Source organism: Trichechus manatus, unplaced genomic scaffold (genome assembly GCF_000243295.1).
Source record: "Trichechus manatus latirostris isolate Lorelei unplaced genomic scaffold, TriManLat1.0 scaffold00057, whole genome shotgun sequence".
NCBI classification, from domain to species: Eukaryota; Metazoa; Chordata; class Mammalia; order Sirenia; family Trichechidae; genus Trichechus; species Trichechus manatus.
In genome coordinates, this window is record NW_004443993.1 from 1538173 (window position 1) to 1555790 (window position 17618).

The following is a 17618-nucleotide window of genomic DNA, read 5'->3' on the forward strand; positions in this document are numbered from 1 at the left end:
AGACAGTCTCTTTAACAAATGGTGCTGGCATAACTGGATATCCATCTGCAAAAAACTGAAACAAGACCCATACCTCACACCATGCAAAAAAACTAACTCAAAATGGATCAAAGACTTAAATATAAAATCAAAAACGTTAAAGATCATGGAAGAAAAAATAGGGGCAATGCTAGGAGCCCTAATACATGGCATAAACACAATATACGAACCATAAGTAACAATGCACAAGCACCGGAGGAGAGACTAGATAACTGGGAGCTCCTAAAAATCAAACACTTATGCTCATCAAAAGACTTCCCCAAAACAGTAAAAAGACAACTTACAGACTGGGAAAAAAATTTTGGCTACAACAAATCCGATCAGCATCTAATCTCTAAAATCTATAAGATACTGTAAAACCTCAACAACAAAAAGACAAATACCAATTAAAAAAATGGGCAAAGGATATGAACAGGCACTTCGACAAAGAAGATATTCAGGTGGCTAACAGACACATGAAGAAATGTTCACGATCATTAACCATTAGAGAAATGCAGATCAAAAACTGTAATGAGATACCATCTCGCCCCAGCAAGGCTAGCATTAATCCAAAAAACACAAAATAATAAATGCTTGAGAGGTTGTGGAGAGACTGGAACACTTATACACTGTTGGTGGGAATGTAAAATGGTACAACCACTTTGGAAATCTATTTGGCGCTTCCTTAAAAAGCTAGAAATACAAGTATCATATGATCCAGCAATCCCACTCCTAGGAATAGATCCTAGAGAAACAAAAGCCGTCACACAAATAGACATATGCACGCCCATATTCATTGCAGCACTGTTCACAATAGCAAAGAGATTGAAACAACCTAGATGCTCATCAACAGATGAATGGATAAACAAACTATGGTACATACACACAATGGAGTATTATGCAACAAAGAACAATGCAGTAAATGCAATGAAATAAAGAACAATGATGAATCTGTGAAGCATCTCATAACATGGATGTAACTGGAGGACATTATCCTGAGTGAAATAGGTCAATCACAAAAGGACAAATATTGTATGAGACCTCTATTGTAAAAACTCATGTAAAAGTTTACACACAAAAAGAAACAATCTTTGTTGGTTACCAGGGATGGGGGGGGGGGATTAAATAGACAATAGACAAGTGGTAACTTTGTGAAGGGTAAGACAGTATACAGTACTGGGGAAGCCAGCACAACTTGTATAAGGAAAGGTCATGGAAGCTCCACAGACACATCCAAACTCCCTGAGGGACTGAATTGCTGGGCACAGGGCTGTGGGGACCATGGTCTCAGGGAACATCTAGCTCAACTGATACAACAGTTTAGAAAGACAATGTTCTACATTCTACCTTGGTTGAGTAGCGTCTGGGGTCTTAAAAGCCTGTGAGCAGCCATCTAAGATACTCCACTGGTCTCACGCCTTTGGGAGCAAGGTAGAATGAAGAGAACAGGATACAAGGAAAAGATTAGTCCAAAGGAGTAATGGACCACAGCTACCATGGCATCCACCAGACTGAGTCCAGTACAGCCAGATGGTGCCCGGCTACCACCACTGACTGCTCTGACTGGGATCACAATAGAGGGTCCTGGACAGAGCTGGAAAAGGATGTAGAACAAAATTCTAACTCACAAAAAAATAAAGAAGACCAGATTTACTGGCCTGACAGACTGGAGAAACTCCGAGAGTATCGCCCCGGGACACTCTTTTAGCTGAGTGGTGAAGTCACATAACAATGTATATATAAATTTTTGTATGGGAAACAATAAAAACAATAAAAAAAGAACCCTCCACACCCATCACTCTATATAACATCACCTGTAACTGATAATATGCTTTTAAAAATCTCTACACATTCATACATACACAAATTTTAATTCTCAGCACAGTTTTCTCTCTTGCCTCCCTGACATCTCCACTGGGTATCCCACAGGCTTCCAGCATAAGCATGTCCAAAGCAGAGCTCTTGATTGTCTCCCCAAGGTTACCCACTGCCTCCATCTTCCCGTTCTCAGTAACAGCAGCTCAGTCCTTCCAGGAGCTCAGACCAGAAACTTCAGGATGGTCCTTGACCTCTCACTGTCTCTCACTCCCTACATCTGAGATCTGTCAGCCAGTCCTGGTGGCTCCACTTCCGAAATCTATCCAGAATCAACCACTTCACATCCCCTTCATAGCCCTCATCCTAGTCTTGTCACCAGCATCTCTTACATGGACTATTGCCTTAGCTTCTTCACTGGTCTCCAGTTTCTGTCCTTTACTCCCTACAATACATTTTTTAAGGAATTTTAAAGGAAATGCTTTTAACATTTCACCATTATGATGTCCCCTGTAAAGTTTCTGAAGGTGCGCTATGTTAAGTAAAAAAAAAATCCCTTCAATTTGTAGTTCACTAACAGACTTTTACCATGAATAAATGTTGTCTAACACTTTTTCTATATCTGTTAGGATAACTGTGTATTTGTCTTGTTTAATATATTTTCCGAATTGCATAGACTTATTTTCTAAAGGTTATTTCCATTCCTGAGATAAACCCAACTTGGTCATGGTATATTGTTTTATACATCGTTATGTTAGGTTAACTAATACTTTATTGGCCATGGTTGAGTGAGTCTCAGTGGTTTAAGTTTCAAACTGTATCCCATTATTTTAACCAATTGGAGAGTCTTTGTCCTTTACAGGACACTCTCCCCACGGAGCTCTGACCTTCTCAGAATTCTGGGGTACCTGAAGCTTCAGGTGTGTTTCAGGGAGATTCTCTGGACTCTGGAGGGCCATCACCATGATTGGATTAATGGCTGATTGGATTAAAGTTCATCCAGATTTGCTGTTGTGAAGCTGCTATATTCCCTGCCTTTTTTGGCCACCCAGTATCTGACCCCCCCTCCCTGTGTCTAGGGAATATTGAATGGGCTGAAGCTGCCTCTTTTGACATAAGATGCTTGTCTTAGTCATCTTGTGCTGCTACAACAGAAATACCACAGGTGGGTGGCTTTAACAAAGCGAAATTTATTCTCTCACAGTCTGGGAGACTAGAAGTCTGAATTCAGGGCGCCAGCTCCATAGGAAGGCTGTCTTTCTCTCTGTCAGTTCTAGGGGAAGGTCTTTGTCATCAGTCTTTCCCAGTTGAGAAGCTTCTCAGTGCAGGGACTCTGGGTCTAAAGGTTTTGCTATTCTCCTGGCTTTTGTTTCTTGGTTGTATGAGGTCCCTATGTCTCTCTGCTCACTTCTCTATCTCAAAAGAGACTGACTTAAGACTCAACCTAATCTTGTAGATTGAGTCCTGCCTCATTAACATAACTGCTGATAATCCCATCTCATTAACATCATAGAGGTAGGATTTACAACACATAGGAAAATCACATCAGATGACAAAATGGTGGACAATCACACAATACTGAGAATCAAGGCCTAGACAAGTTGACACATATTTTGAGGGGAAACAATTCAATCCATGACAGTGCCCATGCCCGATATGTTCCTAACCTTCTCTGCAACCAGGCAGCAGGTACATTGGCCAGCTCTGCCAATCACATTTGGAATCAAGACAGTGTTCAGAAGAAATAGGCCCTTGGGATGGAATCCACTGGGGGCCTGGGTTGGAGGCAGCTACATCTGTGTTACAGATTGGTGAAAATAAGATCACTCCAATTCAAAACTTACGAGCTGCAGCTAAAGCTACATGCAGGAAAATTCATAGGTGGAAGCAAATCTAGTTACTTCTAGAGTCCAGCCATGGGGAGGTTTGTAGAGTCAGCTACAGTCTCTGTGCTCAGTCATTACAACAGAGGTTTCTTCACTTGTCCACTTCTGGGGTGGGCGTTAGGATAGTATTCCCGCTATGTAGCCCCCCTGCCCCTCCAGGAGATCTCTATGCCACCTGACTTTCTCTATCACATGCTGTCTAAACATGTGATAACTGCATAATGAATCCTTTGTGCCCACGACCCAGCTTCAATAATTACCAACACATGGCCAACCTTATTTCATTCACCACCTGTTTCTAATATTTTAAAACAAATCCAAGACATTGTATTATCTCTTCATAAATACTTCAGTATGTATCTTTAAATGATAAACACTTTTTTTACATTACCACAATACCATTATCACCACTAAAACAAATAAGAATACCTTCTAATACCTAGTTCATGTTTAAGTATGTCTTTAAAATGCCTTTTTTACAAGTGACTTGTTAAAAACACGATCTGAAAACCAGTGGCTGTCAACTCCTACTCATGGCGACCCCATATGTGTCAGAGTAAAACTGTGCTCAATAGGGTTTCCTATGGCTGATTTTTTTGAAGGAGGTCACTAAGCCTTTCCTCTGAGGCACCTCTGGGCAGTCTTGAAGCTCCAACCTTTTGATTGTAACTGAGCATGTTAACTGTACCAACCAGGGACTGCCAGGAATGAAGGAACAGCCCTCCTAACTGAAGGACAAGGCAGCACAGAGCAGGGATGAGAAACCTGAAAGTAGATTCAGGCTCTGCCACTCAGAAACCAGGTGAATTTGGACAGGTGACTGCCACTCTTTAAGCCTCAGTTTCCTCATCTTTAAAATGGGATGGGGTCATTGTGGAGATACACAGGGCCCAATTATATGCACGAATATACATTCAACAAACATTGATGGAGCACCCACCCAGTGCCAGGCACTGTGCCTGCCGCAGATGACACAGCAGTGAACAAGGTAAGTAATACATACGATGTGTCAGGTGGCCATAAGTGCTCTGGAATAAAGAGCACAGGGACGGGGAGAAGAGGTTGGGAAGCGACTATTTTAAGAAGAGTAGGGGTCAGGTCTCACTAAGAAGTTGAGATTTAAGGCCTGAAGGAGATGAGGGAGAGCTTTCCAGGCAGTGAGAACACTAAGAGCAAAGGCTGAGGCGACAATGTGCCTGGATCTCTGCCAGTGCAACGGGTAGGTCTGTGTGGCTGGAGGGAGAGGGGTCAAGAGGGCGGCGACAGCGCGAGGTCGTGCGAGAACCTGTGGGCCGCGGCGAGGACTTTGGCTTTCCTCTAAGCCAGATGAAGGGCAGCGGCTTCTTAGCGGAGGTAGAGGGACGTGAGCTCTATCACCAAGTGGTCAGCTGACGGGTGGAGACCCAGCGGACGCTCAATGGCACCAGCTTAGGCAAAAAGCCCGCCTGCGACAAGCGGCGGGAGCGTCTAGGAGGCGGCGAAAGGCATGGTGGGCAACTGGAGAACAATGGCTGAGAGGGCTGGGAGAGCCCGGAGCCGGCGGCAGCAGGGAGATGCGGCTTCAGCACCGTGGACAGCGCCAAGCGTTGCCTGGAGACGGGGAAACGGCCGCCCAAGGCGGCCCAGCCTGCCAAAGCGTCCTCTGAGCGGAGTGCAGTGACCACGTGGGCCAAATTTACCCGGCGGTGGCCTTGGGGGCGGAGACTGCGGGCTGGGCGCAAGAGACGGGGAAGGTGCGGTGAGATGCTCCGAAGCGCCGATGTCTGCAGTGGGGGAGGTGGGCGGTTTCAAAGCGCCTCACGTGGAGGCCTGCACAGGATCCCAGATGTGCGGCTAGCATTCGGGTTCTGATTATTCCAATCCTCTCCTAGGGTCCCCGAGACTGCCCAGGGGAGCCACGAAAACCGGGTGCCAGACGGTTGGCAAGGCGCTCTGGTGGCGCAGGGGTTAAGCTTCTGGCTGCTAACCGGAAAGGTCTAGTTTGAACCCAGCTGCCGCTCAGCAGGAAAAGACATGGCTGTGAGCTTCCATAAAGACTTACAGTCTTAAAAACCCTATGGGACGACTCTACTCTGTCATGTAAGGTTGCTATGAGTCAGGACTGACTCAAGGGTAACAGAGGTTGGACTTAGATAAGGGCGCGGAGGTCTTGGGGCCCTGACAGGCAGGAGGTGGACTCCTGGACACAGAGCGGGGAACCCAGAGCCCCTGGGAGAGTCGGGTGTTGAACACCTCTTTTAAATTAGGGTCCCAGGAACCTGGAGGGCATTTTCTGTGGCTTACCCAGCCGGGGATGGAGGAGCTGTAATGATGTCCCTGTGATCTCACTGCCTCACAGGCCAGGTGCCAAGCATGCCGAGCCTGGGTGCCAGCTTCTGGAGAGATGCTGGTTCCCTCTGGGCCATGCAGTTTTACCCACTTGCTAGTCTGGGAGCTGCTCCTTTACCAGGTTGGGTGGAGTCCGACACTTAACTGAAATTGAAAACAGCAGTTCCAGAACTCAAGCCCCCCCCTTGCTGGCTCTATCTCCCCCCTCCTCAGACACACCTCTTCTCCTCCCAACAGCCAAAGGGATTGTTCTGAAGCAGAAATCTGCCAGGGGGATCCCCCTGCCCTCAGGATGAAGGTTAGAACTCCTCTGCAGGCTATCAACACCGTGCATTGGGTGGCCTCCGCTGACCAGCCACACTTCTCATCACTCTTCCCCTTTGCATTTGTCAACAGTTAAGCCACCTCAGTTCCTCAAAATCCATGCTTCTCCTCCCCTAACTCTCAAATTCTGCGCTTGCTATTCTCTCTGCCTGGCACGTGAGACATGGGAAGCCTTTCCTGACACTTCCTGCCATAAATGGTACAGGGGCTTCTTAGTGCCCAGAGGTCCTTGAGCTGGAAGCTCCATGACATCAGGAAGGAGGTTCACTGTCATATTCCTGGCAGACAGCACAGGGCCTGGTACATTAAAAAAAAAAAATGCTGGTAAGTCAACCTGCAACTCATGACTACCTCCTGTGTGTCAGAGATCTATGCTCCATACGGTTTCAGAAGTAGGTCATTAGGCCTTTCTTCTAAGGCACCTCTGGGTGGACTCAAACCTCCAACCAGTCAGTGAATTAACTGCACCACCCAATGAACACATGCTAAGTGAATGAAACAAAAAAGTCTCCATTTTATTTGGAATGGGTTAGAATGGGCGTGCATGCTCCCAAGAACAGCTGCGTAATTGTCTGGAATTTTGTCTACTAGTAGCCTCAGGAGGGAACTGCAAAGGCAGGGCAGTCCAGCGCTCTCACCTGGAGAACGGACACGGAGGGCCAGGCTGGGTGCCCAGTCAACATGAGTCCTTCGGGGCAGAGCAAGCACTGCAGACTACACAAGAACGGCCAGTGGTCTGAGGGAGAATGTTTCCCTACCAGTGGGGAGAGCAGACAGGCAGATGGGTGGCCACCAACACTAACCCAGAACCACCAGGATCCTAGTGTGTTCCCTCAGATGTGGGGTCCTTCCCCTTCTTCCTTCCAAATGTGCCGTGTCCCTGGTCACTGATGACCTCACGGCCTACCCGCCCGAGTACCCCTTCTGACCAGCTCACTGATGAAGCACATGAAAGGCAACTGGCTTGGGAAGGCACTCATCAGCCTCAAATGGGTGGAGCACCCCAGTGCCAAAGCCTTCTCTCTGAACCCAAGTCCTGGGTGGCAGGACCTGAGGGCTGGCATGCTGCCGCTAGGCAGCTGCATCACGGGTGCCATCACCCCAGTGAAGAAACCCCCGCCCCACCCCGTAGTGGGCTGAATAGTGTACTCCAAAGATACAGCCTATCCTTAACCCTTAGTACCCATGAATGTGACCTTATTTGGACATAGGGTCTTTGAAGATTTAATTAAGATGTCATTCTTAGAAATTGAGACACAGAAACACACAGGTGGAAGGTCACGTGAAAACCAGCAGACTGGAGTGATGCAGCTGCAAGTCAAGGAACACCAAGGGTTGCCCACAGCCACCAGAAGCAGAGAATGGATTTTCCCTCAGCAACTCCAGAAGGAACCAGCCTGGCCAATGGTTTGATTTCGGACTAGAAGGCCTCCAGAACTCAAGAGGACAGATTGCTGTTTACAATCGTGCTCATGTACTCCTGGTTCGGGGCTGTGACCTGCTTCCTCTCATACTGCCCAATGCCTGAACATCCTCTTTCAGGTTGATAAAACTCTTCTTGGCCCTCAGAGAGATGTGGGCCAGGCCCGTGGACTCAGACAGGCAGTCTGCTCAGTGGGACAAGCCACCCAGGACAGAAGACTCCACTGCCAAGTCCAGGCACCCTGAGGACTTGTCTCCAGGTCAAGACTGAAGGGACAGCCTCTCCCACTCTGTTCCTGTGTCTCTGCATTCAGAAGGGGCTGGTGGTAGTCACTGCTTAGGAAACGGACTATACGGGATGCCAACGTTGAGAATACCAGCGCTTGTCCAGTTTGAAGGTATTTAGCAGGCGGGGCAGGGTGCTGCTCCCCAGGTTGCTGAGTGACTCGGTTCCCTCCTGTATCCTTTTGTCTCAAACACAAGGTACCCATTCTCTCCTCCGGGGGGGGGGGCCTCTTCTTGTCCCAGCCCCTGGACATGTCTGGGAGAGGAAATGGGTAATGGACACTTTCCATCAAAGGCCCAGAGATCGCAGGAGGCTTCAGGCTGACTTGAATGCTGTGGACCGCCTGTCAGTTCTGCACAGCTCCTGTCTTGTCCCGTGCAGGGCCCTTAGGCATCTGGGGCCTCCTCTGGTCTAGCAGAACTCCTCCAATTTTCCTTTAGCGCAGAATTCTTCCTTTCACCTCTCCAAGAAGACCAATTTCATCCTTTGAAGGCACATCTGATTTTCTCCATCAGCTGAACGATCCCGAGAAAAAATGGTCCTTACTTCTGATGGCCATGGTTAACCAAACATGAGGCCAGGGGGTGGCCTAGGCCACTGGGCCCAGAATGGCGCCTGGTCTGAGAAGACGTAGAGGTGACTGAGGCCACAGGCAGCTGGCAAGCTGGGAAGAGACCCTAAAGGGCGGCCCAGGGTACAAAGGTGTAGTCCCAGGCCTGGGTGAAGGCCAATCCAAGAGCCACTGCCACCTCCGTCTACAAGGCAGACTGAGTTGAAGAGCACTGCTCCAGGCTAGGACTTTTCCTCCTCCACACTGTCAACATTTTGACACAGAAGGTTCTTTGCGGTGGGGGTTCTTCTGTGCAGAGATCTGCAGGATCATCTATTCTCCAGATGCCAGGAACACTGCTTAGCTGTGACAAATGTCCCCCAAACATTGCAAACTGTCCTCTGGGGAGCAAAACTGCCCAGGTTGAGAACCACTAGCACAGGGCTGGGCATGCCCCAGCGTGACCCTCTGGTTAGGACAGCCCTGCGGAGACAAGGCTGTGGCTGCAGCACAGACAGATCCATGTTAGTGTTGCCCAGATCCTGCAGGGCTTGAGCCAGACTCAATCTGCCCTTCTCAAGTCAGGCTACACCTACCACCGAAGTACCAAGCCTATGAGGAACTTTTACTCTACGGTGACGTGACAATTGCATGTGAAACCACAAGGGGATTCACAGAGCAGAAAACAGTATGTGCCTGAATTTTGTGATCAGACTTCAACCGCCAGACCACTGGTAGGGGAGAGCTGCGGCACAAGCTGGAACACGGAGTCCAGAAGACCACAGTTCCTTCTGGGCCTGCCTGGGCTGACGGGGAGCCCCTATACTGAGGTGCTGGCCCTTCCCAGCCTTAGACTAAAGGCATAGAGACGCCTGTAGGCAAACCCTGTCTCCTGACCAGGGACTAGCTGCTGTCCCAACACCCCCGCAGCCCGCCTTCCCTTGGGCGGGACGAAGCCAAGGACTCTGCCCATGACGCTGCCAGCGGGTCAGATGCCCAGGCCTACGACGGGCATAGAGTTTTCTTTTATTTGTCTACATTCAGCTTAATTCAGATTTACTGCCTGAATGATCCAAACATACAAAAAAAAACCCCACTCCTTCCCACTGGTTTTTAAAATAAAATCTTCACTTATAAAACTGAAACACTGAAGCATTAAAATACAGAAAGCTCATTTAACTCACTTCACAAAAGCATTAACAGATGTTGTATCCCTTCTGTAACTATTTAAAGACAAACTGAGTTAACACTAACACCAATTGTAAATAGACAGAGGAATACTTAACTGCAAGAACTCAAAAACTCTACTCGGACAAAGTTGTGATGGTAACTAACAAACCATTGAAGACACGGAGTCCCAAACACGGCTAAATATGGGTCACAGGACGGGTCACGGGAATGACCAGCTGCACCTCACAACACGGCAACGTGGAACCAGGGAGGGGGAAGGCGAGAGGGCCTAGAAGGGCTGGTTGACATGTTAACTGTGATGCAAAAAACTGAATCTTCCGATGGGGTGTAAGGACGGTACAATTCTTCACCCCACTGGGAGGGGGTTTATCTGTACTGGTAGTTCATGCTGTGGTCTGCGTTTCTGCCATAGCCGCCCTGTGATGACTGGTAGGAGCTGGGGGGGCCGCTGTAGTTCTGGCCGGACCCGGGGGAGTTGTAGTTCGACTGTGACGAGTAGCCTAAGAGAGAGAGGTGTGGGTTAGAGGCAAGGGACAGGACTGCCTGGGCATCAGGGCTCAGGACACCAGCCAACACCAGCGAGTGTGGTCCTGGCCAGCAGCTCTACCCAGTGCCCCTCACACATCATCAGCTCTCACCATCACCCTCAGAGCAGGACCAGTGTGACCCTGGTTTGGGGTAGGGGGGCTGATGACTTGCCTACTCACAGACTCGACTGCAGCGGGAGCTGTAACTTGGGTCCCTGACAAGGCTAAACCCTTGGTCACACATCAGACGCTGTGGCCTCACAGTGCTGTCAACATTTCTTCAAACAGGTGCCGATAGTGAAAGTAGGGCAATTTCAAGAGCAAAGTCTGGATTTCCGGCTTCACCTGACAAGCCTGAGAAGCTGGTATGGCTAAGCCAGGGTCTTTGCAGGGTCCATCTGAAGGAGCCAGTGCACCCCGTACAGCCCCATCACTCCCTACTGGCACCTCACATGGAAGCCGAGTGGTAGCTGCCGCTACAACCCCGCCCACTTGGCACTCTGCTCACACCAGGCCCACAACCCTCATCACAGCAAATGCGCTGCCCCAGCTGGCTCTGAGCTGACGCCCCCCCGTGCTGTGCCACCTGCCGCTCCAGGCCCACCTTGTTTGCCTTGGTATGAGGAGCCGCCCCCAGAACCTCCGCCGTAGCCCCCATGTGACCCTGGGTTGTAGGACGACCCGCCTGAGCCGTAGCTGCTCCCGCCGCTTCGGCCTCCACTACCACTGTAGTCTGGGGGAGAGAAGACAGTGTGGTTAAAGGGCCTCGGGAAGGACTCCGCTGGGCAAGGTTGGGGGCCTCTGTGGTGCACTGCTGGACTTGTCAGGCCCATGGCAGAGACCCTATCTTTTCAGATCTCCCTGTCCTGACTGCTTAAATTGCGCACAGGCCATCCCAAGGACCAAGTGCAGTGGGCAGCCAGAGCCCTGCAGATTACCTCACCCTGGGTCAGACTGTCACCAAATTCAGTAACAGAGTTCTATCCTGCCTTCCCACCTCCACCTCCAACCCAAACTTCCAAGCCGCTCAGGAATGGCACGGCCAGCCCCTCTCCTCTTCAGCCCCCTCCCCTCCCCTCCCCCCACACACAGTACAGCATCTTTAAAGTCTCCAGCCTCACTGCTGCCTGCTGTTCCATGAGCAAGACCAAATGCACACCAGCTCTTCCCAGCCAGGCCACCAGCACAGTCCTTGCCTGCGGGACCTGTGCATAAAGTGGAGGGAGATGTGCAGCTGGGGAACACTAGCAGGGAAGAACATTCTAGCCCACTGAGGAAACCACTCAGGCTTTTAGGGACTAGATGCAACACTCTGGAGAGCCAAGCTCAGGAGGTCACCTTGCAACCGTCCAGCCTGAACTGGCAAAGTCCACCCTTCTGCCCCAGCCTCAACCCATGGCCTCCGGGACATCAGGACAGAGGCCTTACCTACACCTGCCTTCGGAGAGTGCAACGGGGAGGGAACGACAGAGACTTGGGCCATGGGGATTCTGCCCCCTGGATTTTCTCAACACCCGCCCTGCAGCCAGCACCGCCTGTCCTCCTTCTAGTCCCTCCGCCAGGTCTGGGCAGTGCTGGGTGTCCGCCACTCCACGGGATGTGCCGCTGGGCCCCGGAGCCCTGGCCAGGCCGAGGGGCACTGGAAGCCAACTCACTGAATTTGCTCTCGTAGTTGTAGTCTGATCCACCCCCGCCCCCGGGGGAGTTGTAGGAGTTTGAGTAGGAGGAGTAGTTGCCTTGTCCATGATTGTAGCCTTTCTGTTTGCCCTGGGGGGGGCCGTAGTTGCTGTACTGGCTCTGGTTGTAGGACTGCTGTTGGCCTTGGTGGGATTGGTAGCCAGAGCCATAGGAGGGCTTCTGCTGGCCCCCGTGCGGCTGCTTCTTCCCTGCGTGTTTCGGGGGCACTGGTGAGTTGTAGTCGTCACCTTGGTAGTAGGAACTGTAGCCAGAAGAGCCACCACCGCCCCCGCCGCCGCCACCACCAGCATTCCCAGAATGCCCTCCGTTGCTGTAGAACTGACCTAAACAGGAAGGCAGCGGGTCAGGCGTAGCATAAAAAAGGGCAGGGGGAGGGGAAAGAAAAGAAAACTCGCGGCTGTGGGCCCTGAAGGCTGACCCACAAGCACCTGCCCAGGCCGGGGACAGAGTCGGGAGCCCCACTTGCTCCATCTGCAGGTGGCTGCCCGGGGCCGAGGCAAAGGGAAAGAGGAAGGAGATAAGAGCGGCAGCTCCACTCGTCACAGCAGCCTGGTTGGGCTGGCCCAGCCTTCAGCTCCACTCACCCATCAGCGGCCGACAACACTGGATCTGTGTCAAGCAGCGGCAGGCAGCACGCCGGCAGCAGCATTTGCAGCGGATGTCAACATTAAAGTGAGATGGAATCCGAGTGCTGCATGACATTCATGACTAGCTGCTACCCAGATGTCCCCAACGGTGACAGGAAAAGCAAAGCCCCGAGCAGCAGCTGGCCGCCCCACCTCCCCCCACTGTGCTGGGAAAAGGCTCAGCAGTCACAGGCTTGGACGATAACCCTGGAGATGCTCTTTAACGAGGCTCCAAACACAACACCGTTCTTAGAAGACCAACTGGTCTGACCTGGTTCTGGGAAGAACAAACCGAGACTTGGTCAAATGACCTGTGATGTCTCCGATATCACACATGACTCAAAGGAGGATTCCAAACCTCAGGGGGAAGGGAGACTGGGTAAGGTTGGAAACAGAATGTCCAGGACGCGGCCTGAGCTGCAGCCACCATGGAGACCGCCCAGAGGCCCTTCTTCCTTGTTCCCAGCACAGCTGCTGGGCATGGGCACGACCAAGCAGCAGGACTGACAAGCGTGCAGCAAGGCCGCCACATTCTCAGGCCCTGAAGCTGAGAATGCCACGGTGAAGAGCTCCCCTTCTGGTCACCAGGTATGAAACCCCAGGACACATTTGTCAACACACTGTCCCCACCAGGGACTTGGGTTGTTTGGGGGGAGGAGGGGGTCAGCTCAAGCCACACTTCAGTGGAAGCCTTACCAGGGAGCCCTCCACCAGCAGTCTCTCAGCAGGGGTGGGAAGGCTCAGAGAGTAGAAGAGGCTGGAAAAGGGGAGGACGGGCAGTGTGGGTGGCCCTCCACCCGAGTCGGGCAATCCCCAGGCCAAAACAGATGCAGCGGAGCTGCTGGGCTCCCAGAAGCTGGTGGCCTGAGCACACAGCCACCTTCGCCAGTTGGCGCCGGCTCTGCCCAGATGGCCAGGGCTGGCCGGGTGCTGCTGGCCCCCAGCCTGCCCTATTGTGCCCAGATGGGCAGAAGGGCGAGGAGATGCTCCCACACAGCCGGTCCTTCCTTCCCCTGTTCAGCACCAAGTGTGCCAGGCCTTTGGAGTCCTCACAGGCCTCTACCCACTGGAGACGTGTACTCCACACTGGTGTCTTGGACGATTTGAACGGGAATTTGGATAGAACTGGTCAGCAGACTTCAGTTTGTTTTCTTCCGGCAGCCCGACCCCCATCCCAAAGCCAAACCACCAAGGAGAAGGCCATATTCCACAATGCAAGAAAGCACCATGCGAAGGCTCAGTGAGGAGACTAGAGGACAGGAAGGTCCTCTTCAGAGTCACCCTGAGTCCCCTCGACCTCCACTGCCCCAGTGTCCCACACTAGGCCCCACGGCTGAGCAGGTGGCTCCACCACCCCCTCCTGAAGCACATGAATGAAGACACCAAGTATCGAGGGCTTGTTACTTTTAACATGTATTGATTAAAAAAAAAATAAAGGGTAGGGAAGTTTTCAACGTCATTCAGGATAACTATTTCCTGGTATCAAAAGACATTATTCTCAAACAATAACTTTCTAAAAAAAAAAAAAATACATCATGCAAGAAAATTTTTAAAAAGTTTCACTGAATGTTTCAAACCCCTGGAAACAAATTATGTAGTAACCATTTTGACCAGTTTTTGCCTGAACAAACGCAAAATCTCGCAAGTCAACGCAGAGGCAGACTTTGTTGCAAAAAGAACTGCAGACCAGATCCAAACTCTTACGAGTTCCCAAAAAGGACTCCCGCCAGGACACAGGATCTCAGTAGAGTCCGTTGGTGTTCCTCTGCACACAGAGATGAGAGAGACTACAGGCGCTCTCAGGCTGGCTGCGTGCCCAGCAACACAGCCCCACTGTGGGCTGGCTCCTCACTGGGGAAGGAGGCTGCATACTAGGCTCTTTCTGCTTGATTAATAGTTTTCAAAGCCCCATTTAAAAAAGAAAAATCCAGAATCCCATGTAATTGCAGCTATGATTGGGACTTGCAAAATTTCACGTTCTCTACTCCTTATAGCCTGTCTGTTTCTTGCACTAATAATGGAAGCACAGTTTTGATACCTTTGAGAGTTCAAGTTCACTCTCTAGCTAAACCAGCCACAAAATATCGCATCCCCAGACAATAACCCACCAGAGCATTTACAAAAGGCGGGAGGTTAACTTAGCACAATTTACAGCTCCCCAAACGTTCCCAACATTTTACATGCTTATAAAATAAAAGCCGGTTACTCTGGGTTCAGATGTGTTTTCATTACTGTCAAAGGCATCAACCAGATTTGGGAATTTGTTAAAAGGTTAAAAATTCATACAAAACCTGCTGTAAATTAAGACAAAGGTAGATTAAAATGCTTCATTATCTGTCTCTTAAATAAAGTAATGCTTTCCATAAAAAGCAAAGGTGGGCTTTTGCCTTGATGCGGAACAACGCTGGCTCTAGAATTCTGTGCAAGTCTGCACAAAAATACATTCTCTGAAAAGTGTTTCCACTTATTGTGAACTTCAATATGACCAAGTTCAAAGGCAAATCACGATAAAAACTGCCATTGTCTTAAATTCTGCAGGCTAAGAGTTTCAGACAAGCTGCGGTGAAAAGCCACGGTTGAGAAACCCAGTGAAGCACAGGGACACAGCACGGACACTTTGGGTTTTGGAGTTCGAGAAAAGTGGAGTAAAAAGTTGATTTTGTGTGCAATACTTTTAGATGCTCTAGGAAGACCCAAAATCATGATAGCCGTAGCAGTCTGTGAAAAAGTCACCTACAAAAGGGGGAGACAGAGCAGAGAAAAAAAATTAGAATTCTTTTGAAAAATGGCACAGAGCGCCACATTTGAAATTCATGTTTTAGATTTCTCTGCCTCTGTAACCCCCCAATGAAGGCTCCTTCTCAAGACAAGAGCTGTGCACTGTCAGGAAAAGTAATATTCACAGGATTGGTGCTTCGCATGGCTTAAAGCAGAGAAATTTAAAATTCTGATTTTTAAGGAACTTTGAAGTCACACAAATTTGCGTGTTAACATTTAAAGAATATATTACATGTTTGCAGGGTAAGGGGACCTGAGGACAGTCTAACCTAATCACCAAAAAAAACAAAAACAAAAACGCACGTGCCCCTGCTAAGTCTCAGGGAGGCTGCTGATGGTGGGCAACCCTGCTCTAACTCAAGCCCAGGAGCTAAGCTGCAGCTTCTTCCCAAGCTCAAGACAAAAAAATATACACTTACTGTAGCCTGCTGTTGCCAAGTTGCCTCCGTATCCATAGCTTCCATACCCAGCTCCTGGAAGAGAACAGAACAAGGTTACGGGGACAGGATACGGGTCTGCCCTGCCCCTCTTTGCATCTCTGCCTGACCCCAGGAACTGAACACGCTCAAGGGAGCACGGAGCTTGATGTCACATGCAAACTAGGCACACAAAGAACACAGGACAAGGGCCTCACCAGCATTCATGTAGCCTCCGTGGTTGGCACCGCCGAATCCTCTGCCTCGCCCTCGTCCACGGATGTTCCCTCCTCTTCCCCGACCACGAAGGTTTGGGGGCGGGGGCACTTCATTGTGCATGGGGCTTCCCATTCCAAACCCAGGGTTATGTGGCTAGAGGAAACAAGAACAAGTTACGTTAACTCTGTCCTCAAAACCCTGGGGAAATTCCTGCCAAGGCCAGAGGCGGCAAGTGCAACTACATACCTTAGCAGCAAATTTAGGTCCCCCTCGGACGGGTACTGGGGCTCTCTTCTTTTTGTTTGCATCAAGGGCAAGAGGGGCATCAGGGAAAAGCTTTTCTAGTGCAGCGAGGGCAGCATATGCCTTTGCAACCTTTTTGTTTGATCCAGCACCTTGAAACTTCTGCCCATCCACCTCCACCTGGAAAGAAGATGTCAGGAGATCACACATGCCCCTTCTCCAGGGGCAGGGGACCTTGACCCAGAGACCACCTCCCATTTGCACACTCACTCACCTCCATGACGAAGCGCTTGTCATGGCTCCCCCCTGTCTCTGAGATGAGTTCGTACTTGAGGCCGCGCCTCTTTTCATTCAGTTCCATGACAGGGTTCTTGCCATGCTTGGTTAGGATCGGCCCTTGCTGTTTTACGTTCTCAGGGGAAACAAAAAGGAAAACCAACAAACTTAGCTACAGGCTTTCCAGGCACAAGCTGAAGGAATAGCAATTCCACTCTCCTCCTGGTCCAAAGCTAAGGCCCTAGTGCCACTGACCCTGCTGTCCTTTGCCCCCAAGTCTCTCCCAAACCATCTGAGGAGACTCCCAGGAACAGGACTACCACCACCTGCACTCTCTGGGGAACGGCACACTGCTGACATGGACCACCGCAGGGAGCCCTGGATGCTGGGTCAACATTAGGAAGGCCCTCTATGCTGTGGCTCAGAGACCTACTCTTTTTGTGCAAACTAAAAAGGACCAGTAACTCTCTGGGCTCACAGGCCACAGGGCCGCCTTCTGAGTCCTTTGTCAGTCATTCCCAGCACCCACCCCGTGCTCACCTCAGCGGTGGAATCTGCAGGGAAGGCAGCACTGGGGGTGGAGACAGCTTCCACCACGGGGGGAGGGGCCACCACCGCTGGCTTCGCTTCTGTCTCCTCGGCTGAGTCCTCCCCCTTGCTCGAGTCCCTGCCTTCAGCGCCTGTCGGCAAGCCCATGTCCTGTAACACCTGCAGAGAAGGGGAGGCCCCCAGGGCCCGGTGAGGGAGGGCTCACTGTCCGTGTCAGGACTGCCTGGTCACCTACTTGGGTTCTGACAGGCACACCTCTATCCCCACAGCTCCCTCAGTCCCTGGAATCAGTAGCTCCAGCAGTGGAGCCCGGCAATCTGGAGGGTCTCTGCCTTTTTAACTCCCAGGACATACTGATGCACAGCCAGGTTTGTGGCACCTCTGCTTTCACCTTCAGTAACAAAGACCCCTAGCCATGTGTGATCTGGCAAATGCTCAAACATCTAACCATTTCAGTCTGCACGCC

At 50.6% G+C, this 17618-nt stretch overlaps 1 protein-coding gene across 8 annotated transcripts in view; it reads right to left on the reverse strand.

Annotated features, from left to right (window-relative positions):
- Positions 1 to 6279: 6279 nt before the first annotated feature.
- The window catches only part of ILF3 (interleukin enhancer binding factor 3), a 41002-nt gene continuing 29663 nt past the window's right edge, over positions 6280 to 17618 (reverse strand). For 6 of the 8 annotated variants that reach the window (XM_023733194.1, XM_023733197.1, XM_023733196.1 and 3 more), the window contains 6 exons: positions 17144 to 17311; positions 16602 to 16739; positions 16331 to 16507; positions 16084 to 16237; positions 15869 to 15922; positions 14069 to 15404 (listed from right to left, as the gene is read on the reverse strand). In XM_023733194.1, the coding sequence (XP_023588962.1) occupies positions 15355 to 15404; positions 15869 to 15922; positions 16084 to 16237; positions 16331 to 16507; positions 16602 to 16739; positions 17144 to 17311 (741 nt within the window). In that variant the 3' untranslated portion in view covers positions 14069 to 15354. Of the gene's footprint in view, positions 10321 to 10951; positions 11081 to 12002; positions 12369 to 14068; positions 15405 to 15868; positions 15923 to 16083; positions 16238 to 16330; positions 16508 to 16601; positions 16740 to 17143; positions 17312 to 17618 lie in introns of those variants that run through there. The other 2 variants (XM_023733199.1, XM_004378342.2) reach the window with 2 other exon arrangements.